This window comes from Gavialis gangeticus, unplaced genomic scaffold, assembly GCF_001723915.1.
Source record: "Gavialis gangeticus isolate Ggan-Ray unplaced genomic scaffold, GavGan_comp1, whole genome shotgun sequence".
NCBI classification, from domain to species: domain Eukaryota; kingdom Metazoa; phylum Chordata; order Crocodylia; family Gavialidae; genus Gavialis; species Gavialis gangeticus.
This window is the reverse complement of record NW_017729028.1, coordinates 33,491,013-33,498,349: the sequence shown is the minus strand read 5'-3', so window position 1 is coordinate 33,498,349 and position 7,337 is coordinate 33,491,013. Positions and strand designations below refer to the sequence as shown.

The window sequence follows — 7,337 nt, the reverse complement described above, 5'->3', positions numbered from 1 at the left end:
GATGGGATTCAACACCGACAAGTGCAAGGTGCTGTACCTGGGGAGGAAGAACCGGCACCATACCTACAGGTTAGGGAACTCCCTTCTCATCAGTGCAGAGGCAGAAAAGGATCTTGGAGTCATCATTGACTCCAAGATGAACATGGCCCGGCAGTGTGGGGACGTGGTCAGGAAGGCCAACCGTACCTTGTCATGCATCCACAGATGCATCTTGAGCAGGTCCAAGGAGGTGATCCTTCCCCTCTATGCGGCACTGGTCAGGCCGCAGTTGGAGTACTGCGTCCAGGTCTGGGCGCCGCACTTCAGGAGGGATGTGGACAGCATCGAGAGGGTCCAGAGGAGGCCACTCGTATGATCAGGGGGCAGCAGGGCAGGCCCTATGAGGAGAGGCGACGGGACCTGAACCTGTTCAGCCTCCAGAAGAGAAGGCTGAGGGGGGATCTAGTGGCCTGTTACAAACTAGTCAGAGGGGACCAGCAGGCATTGGGGGAGTCCCTGTTCCCCCGAGCATGACCAGGAGTGACCAGGGATAACGGTCACAAGCTGGCAGGGGGGAGATTCAGGCTAGACATCAGGGCCAATGCTCCTGGCCCAAGACATCTTGCCTCCCTCAGAGCATCAGCTTAAGAAGAGCTTCCCCACCTATCCCACTGGCCCCAGCATGTCCAGCTGCAGGGCACTGTCCCTGGCCAGGGAAGATGCCAGCCCATGGCCTAGTGGCATGGCCATTTGGGCTTTGCAGATTAGCTGGCAGTGGGGAGGAACCAGTGGTGGGGATGTGCTTAGCAAGGACAAGGGTCCTCAGTATATAATCCACCCTGATCCCACCAGGGACCTCAGCTGACGGCTCCTCCACAGAGCCATCTCCACAGGCCTGCATCTGACATAGTTTACAGCTGCCCTCGACATCTGCCCCTTGAGCAGAGGGAGACCCTAGCACATGCCTAGTCCCTCACCGCCTCCTCCAGGACGTTCTGCTGAGGCTGTGGCTGCACTGCTCCCTGCACCATTTCAGTTATGCACTCCCTATCCGCAGCCCCAGCAAGACCTGGGTCCTCCTGGTCAACCCTCTCCTAGGCCTGGCTAAGCTCGGGGTCTCTGACCGGGAAGGAGGCTCCAGGTGGGGGGACTCCAGGGACTGCAGGGCTCCTTTCCGGTCCCTAATCCCGTCATGTCTCCAGGCAGAGTTTCACTGGGCAGTGTCCACTGGCTCCTTGGACTCGTTCAAGGGACACTGTCTGGTGTGCTATGCTTGACGTCCTCACTATGAACTTATGATCCCGACTCCTGCCCTGTTTTGTTTTTATTTGTCCCAGGGAACCAGTGCTGTGCCCTTAATGGCCTCCACTACCAAGGGGGCTTATAGCTCTACATGGTGGGCCCCTCGTCCCAATGGCACATCAAAAGGCCTGTATCACACAGTGGTGGAGGTTGGATGTTGAAAGGCAGAGGGAACTGGGTATCACCATCAGTTTTCCCCTGCTCCTCTCCCACTTGCAGCCTCCAGCATGAAAAGTTTAGGAAGTTTGCAGAGTTATAATCCATCTTCACTGCAGCAAAACACCTTTAGTACAAAAAAATAATGGGGTGGTGATGGGTAGGAGCCAGGGGCGGGAGCGGGGAGCAATGCTGGGTTTTGTAAAGGGCCCAGGCAGGACTCCTGAGGGAGTCAATGAGCCCAGAGTCCCCGCTTCCCCATACCCCTCTCCCAGGTATCCCTCATGCCCCCACCCCAACACAGACACCCCCACCTCATGCCTGAGGTGCCCTGCTTATCCAATGTCCTCTTCTGCCTCCTCGCACAGCCCCACAACCAGGGTTACACACCAAGAGCCTGATGGCCCAGCTGTGGTGGCCCTGCCCCTGCCCACAGCACACTGCCCTCTTGACTCACAGCCTGCACTGACTCTCTGGAGATCCCACTGCTGGCACCAACTCCTCTCCCTCAGCCAAAGCCCAAACCTCCAGCCACGCAGCACATCCAGAGGTGCCATGGACACCTCTGAAGGCATTTCCTTCAGCCGCAAGGTATTTTTTCACGGCTTTTCCTGCACCCTCTAATTTGTCAACATCATTCTTAGACCAAAGACAGGAAAATGAGAGGCCGGTGCAGTCTGAGTCTCACTCTTGCTGTGCTCAGGTCCTGGTGCAACACCCTGCAGACCTAGTAGTTCTCCTTGGCCTAGCCCTGTGCAGGGAGTTCACACTGACCTGCTTGTTCACGGCCCGCTCAGATCTGTCTTGGGGGGACCCTTGTCCTGGGCAAGTGTCTGTTCCTGCGTGTCCCACTTTGCATTTGGCTGCCTCAAAACACACATCCTTTCCAGGGCAGCCAGGGCTGCAGGTCTCTGCATGACTGCCCTGGCCTCAGCTCTGCCAGCCCCTGCTTCCACCACATGAACCAGCAGTGGTTTTATGCTTGCTTTCAGAGCACTGGTGAAAACCTTGACAGGCCTGGTACGGCCCCCTGCGCATCATGTTTAGATACACTCCACTTGGAAAGGATTCCCCGGGGACCACTACTTTTTGAGCCTGGCTGGTTAGACAGCTTGTGACCCATTTCACCTGCGCTTTATAGACTCTGGTTATGCGGGATGCCATTCAGATCTTGCACACACCAGATAATGTCTGTAACAAAGGGACTGCTTCAAATTAAACGAGCCTGATTACTATTGCAGCCAGGAATACTGTGCAACTCAGAGGCACCTCCGTGTTAGCACCCGATTAAGACCAGTTACCTTGTCATTTGGAGTCCCAACAGGGGCAGTTAGCACACTGTTCCCTGTGGCAGCAGCACCACAGCCTGTTGGCCAATTTTTCCTGATTGCTAAATAAACCCATCATAAGCATCTTAGCAGATACATTACATCTACAGTTACCATTCCCCAGCCCAAATTGAGGTGGAATCTCCTCAAAGAATGAAACCAGCTCGTTTTGACAGAACTTGAGCTTTTGCTTGAAGTTGGCTACATAGAAAGAGCAAAACATCGACTGCAAGTCTGTTATTTACAGGGAGGGTCATAACTAAAACCTGATTAATTGTTGTGCATAGACACAGAGACGTAGCAAATACAAATGCTCAGGAGTTGGTTACAGGTTCTTCCTACGAGGTGCTTAAGATGACCTCATTTAACTCCATAATGATGACAAGACCTCATTTCCTATCTCTAATAAGGATAAAATAAATAAGATGAGCAGGAGAACAGCAACACAAACAAGGTGATCAGGAGAACAGCTGTCACACTGATGCTACTGATGCTGCTTTATGGTCATGACAAATTTAACATATTAACATTTAAGTTATTTTCAATGTCTACATATTAAACCCCTTAACCACAAATTGGTACCAAGTATTTTCAACTATTGCAGAGAACTCCCTTACTTGCTGCACTGATCCCTGCAATGCAACATGAACATAGAAACCCTTTCATCTCTTTTTAACAAACTGAATTTTCTCTGCTTTTCTGTCATCACAGATAAGCGATTTCTGCTCAGTGCAACTGGGAGCTTGTTGCAAGCCATCCTCACCCTCATGCAACGTACGCCAAGAAAGGACAGCATGTTCTCAGTCCCCATAAAGGCTGGAAGATTTTGGGGTATGCATAGGAGGATAGTCTTTGGTTTCTGCTGGCACACAAGGCTGGCACTGAGGGCACCACCAGGTAAGTCTCTGAAGCCCACGTGTGGGACCAAGAGTTCCCTTCATCACCATGTGCCCAAGAGGACATTTCTCCTTCTGGTAGATCTGAGGGTGTAATCGTTCCCCGTGCAGTTTCTGATGCAGCCAGTGGGTGCTGAACTGAACGGCATGATCAAGCAAGGCGTCGAGATTGGACGGAGCCAGGAGGGACCCTTGTGATAATGGGTGGATCTTCGCCAAATACAAGATCTCATTTTTAATGATGTTCCCTGAAGCAGAGGGGAAAGCAGAAGTTCAGAAATGGAGGTACAACAGCAAGAACCGATCACATCAGTGAGTCACAGGCCGGCAAACTAAGCCAGGGGTGCACAAGAAGTGATAGCCCCTTCTCCCCGCGGTAATGCAGGGGGCAATCACGCAGCACTCCTAATCTGGCTCCACACACACGTGGACATGGGAGCTGTTATAGCACCAATAGCACTGACCCCTGTAAGTCATAGGGGCAGACCAGTTGGACCACATGCGACCAGTGGTTGTGGGGCTCTGGGAGGAAGCCAAGAGGAGAGAGGACTGTGGCAGACAGGGAGGGGCTATGGCCGCAGGCCAGACAGACTCTTCTGCTCCTCTGATTTTGAGGGGACAGCCTGTGATCCTGATATGTTTGGGAGGATGTTACAGAAGCATAATGTTTTCTACTAATGATGGCCCACCACTGCAAAATGTACCTGGCAGGTGTGCCACAGTAGTTTCATCTAAACACATTAAGGGATTGCTGATGTCAAACACGGCTTTGACACCAAGTCCCACAGTGGCCATTGGTTAGGGAGACCATCCATCCAGTGGGAAATACAAAACATCCAGGACACCCCCTTTCCTCTTCCCTCCCTCACTCCCAGGTCAGCAGCGCTTCGCAGGGAGAGGTGGAGGCAGACTGGCATCTGCAACAGGCAGGCAGAGCAGCTGCAATTCTTCCCCAGTCACTTTGCTGGGGGCACCACACCGCTTCCCATCCCTGCCAGATTGCACCCCGCACCTGGGATGCTCATTTTAACCTGGCTGAAACCAGTGCCCAAAATCTGGGAGTGTCCCAGGGAAAACAGGATGGACGGTCACCCTGCTATTAGTGAACTCATGTAACCTCACCATGCCCCAGTTGCTCTCTCTGCACAAGGATGACTATACCCATATATATCCCACCAGGATAGAAAGCTTCCCCGCCCAGTTTTCAGAGCACCGGAGCATTTGTAGCACCTGCTCAAGTGAGCATGTTTGACACCAGGCCCCGTTTCATTCCCGTTTGTACAACATGGGCCCATCCATGCACGGAAGGTGCTGTAGGAACAAGCAAGACAACGACAAGCTTCACGTCTCAGAGGGGATATCTAACACACGGGGTCGGCCCCTAATGATAAATCTGAGATCCAGGCCAGATTGAGCCCCGATATCTCCCTCTTCAGGGGCTGTTCCCCCTCCCTGATGAAACATACCCAGACCCGAGAAATATCTCTGGTCCAGAAGGGTGTAGCAGACGGGCATTGGCCGGCGAAGGGCTTCCAAAGCCTGTCCCCGATGGAAGTCAGCAGACAAGATGTCAATGGTGGGTTTGGCCGTCGGAGAGGAGCTCCAGTGTATTCGGCAGTTGTAGAAGACGAGGAAGCCCCCGTTCGCAAAGTGCAGGATCAGCCTTAAAGGGAACAGAATGGAAATTAGAGGGAGAATACCCTGAACGTGTCTATTTGGGCAAAACGTGGCACAGGAGCCATCGCATCCCACTGTGGCTTGACTGAGCAAGCAGAGAGGAGGAAGGGAGGGGAGTCGGAAAAGCCGTGGCCTAGAAACAAGGGGCAATAGAGTAAGGCACAGGAAACAAAACAAAATCAGATCCCTTGGGTACAGGACTAGCTATGGCAAAACTTCATGGCATCCAAGGGCCCCCCATGATCTGACAGGTTGGGGTTTCCCAGCCCCCTCCTCCCCCCAGAATCACACATCTCTGCCAGCCATGCAACCTATCTGGCTGGGGTATTATGATCCCAGCACTCGTTCCTGCCCAGGGCAGGGGGGCAGACTTGATCTGTTCAAGGTCCCTTCCGACCCTAGAAACTATGAAACTATTTGGCCTGCTAGGGAAGATGTGGACTCGTCTCCATCACTGGCGGCGTGCAAGAAGAGATCCCACAAGCACTGGTGAGGGACGATCAATGATCAATGCCTACGATTCCAGGCATTGCTGATTGCTGCATGGAGCCAGGAGGGAACTTTTTCTCCCCCCCTGCTACATGTGCCAGGATTTTTTTAAACTTCCCCTGCTTTACCTGTGCCAGGTTAGGTGTTATGTCTCGTGACTGTGTCGGGGTGACAGTGTAGTCTCAGTAATACGTTACACAATGGATTTGTATAGGTCGTTTTGGAAAGCAGTGATTCCGTCTCTGACAGGGCATTGGACTAGATGACCTTTGAAGTTTCCTTCCAGCCCTGCTTTTCTATGATTTACGAAATTACCCCGCTGTGCCACTCCAGAAGAGGGTCGGATGTACTTGTTCCCCAGAGCTGCTCCAGGCCACCTTTCTTTCCTGAGCTGCCTGTTAGTAACTTGCCCATCATGCCTTGAGTGGCTAAATTGACATAAGCTCCACTTTTTAGGGCTCCCAGGTTGTTGAGCACCGGGTCTGTGTATGGTCGGGGTCACCTACACCCCACCCAAGTTTGGTCTAGCTGCACCAGTTCACCTGGAGCCCCGTGTTCAGGACCACAATCTGCCTTCACGGCCAGATGTGCTCGCAAAGCAGAATTGGTGACCTGGAGTCAGGTCATTCTCTTTACACCTCCACTGGCCCTTCTGGGTCTGGCTCGCTGTCAGTCTCCCATCACCCTCACTCCCGTTGGACAAGGCTGGTTTCTCATCCGCTGCACTGGGCGTAAACCTCCATCTCTATGTACTGCTCCTTGCAAGTGCTAGGGTTTTGGGGTGCTGCCCTTGCCCCCCCTTTTCATGGCCTCCTCCACCCCTTCAGCCATGTCCCGGTCTACAAAGTTGAGGACCCCCACATCGAGCTGGGCAACCCAACTCCTAACACAAACTCTCCCTACCATGGGTCGGCCTTGTCCATGGACCATTCTTACTGAAGTCCAAACGTACATCCCAAAAAGCAAGTGAGGCGTGAAATGTATCTGTCTCGCCGCAGCATTGCTGTCAGTCTTCCTCGTCCAGCCTGCCAGCGGCGATCCTGCCCCTGTTCCTTTCCCTCTGTCTTGCTTTAGTCTAGTCTAAAGGGCTACTGCAAACATCCGCACCTTCTCGTTATGGGGGAGAGGCCCCATTACACACACCCAGCTGGGAATGGTCCACTGACTGCCTGATTCTTATAAAAGAGCTCAATGCAATTAAAAGAAGTAGGGTATCCCTGGGGGCAGGAGGAAGACCATCAGGCAGTGAGGTGGCAAGAGCAGAGCAGCTCTGGCAAGGAAGCCAGAGCGGGGAAAGTAGCTATCAGACTTGGGCTGAATTGCCACTGATCAATGTGATGCTGCGTCCAGTAAAGCGACCAAAATGCTGGCTTGCATCCATAGATGCTTCTCAAGCAAATCCCAGGACGTCATTCTCCCCTTGTACTCGGCCTTGGTGAGGCCGCAGCTGGAGTACTGCATCCAGTTTTGGGCTCCACAATTCAAAAAGGATGTGGAGAAGCTTGAGAGA

General features: G+C 52.9%; 1 protein-coding gene across 1 annotated transcript in view; it reads right to left on the bottom strand.

Moving 5' to 3' along the window:
- Positions 1-2,967: 2,967 nt before the first annotated feature.
- NEIL2 (nei like DNA glycosylase 2) overlaps positions 2,968-7,337 on the bottom strand; it is a 9,078-nt gene continuing 4,708 nt past the window's right edge. The window contains exons 3-4 of the mRNA XM_019520917.1: positions 5,128-5,324; positions 2,968-3,909 (exon numbers count right to left, since the gene is read on the bottom strand). Coding sequence (XP_019376462.1) covers positions 3,566-3,909; positions 5,128-5,324 — 541 coding nt within the window. The 3' untranslated portion in view covers positions 2,968-3,565. The remainder of the gene's footprint in view (positions 3,910-5,127; positions 5,325-7,337) is intronic.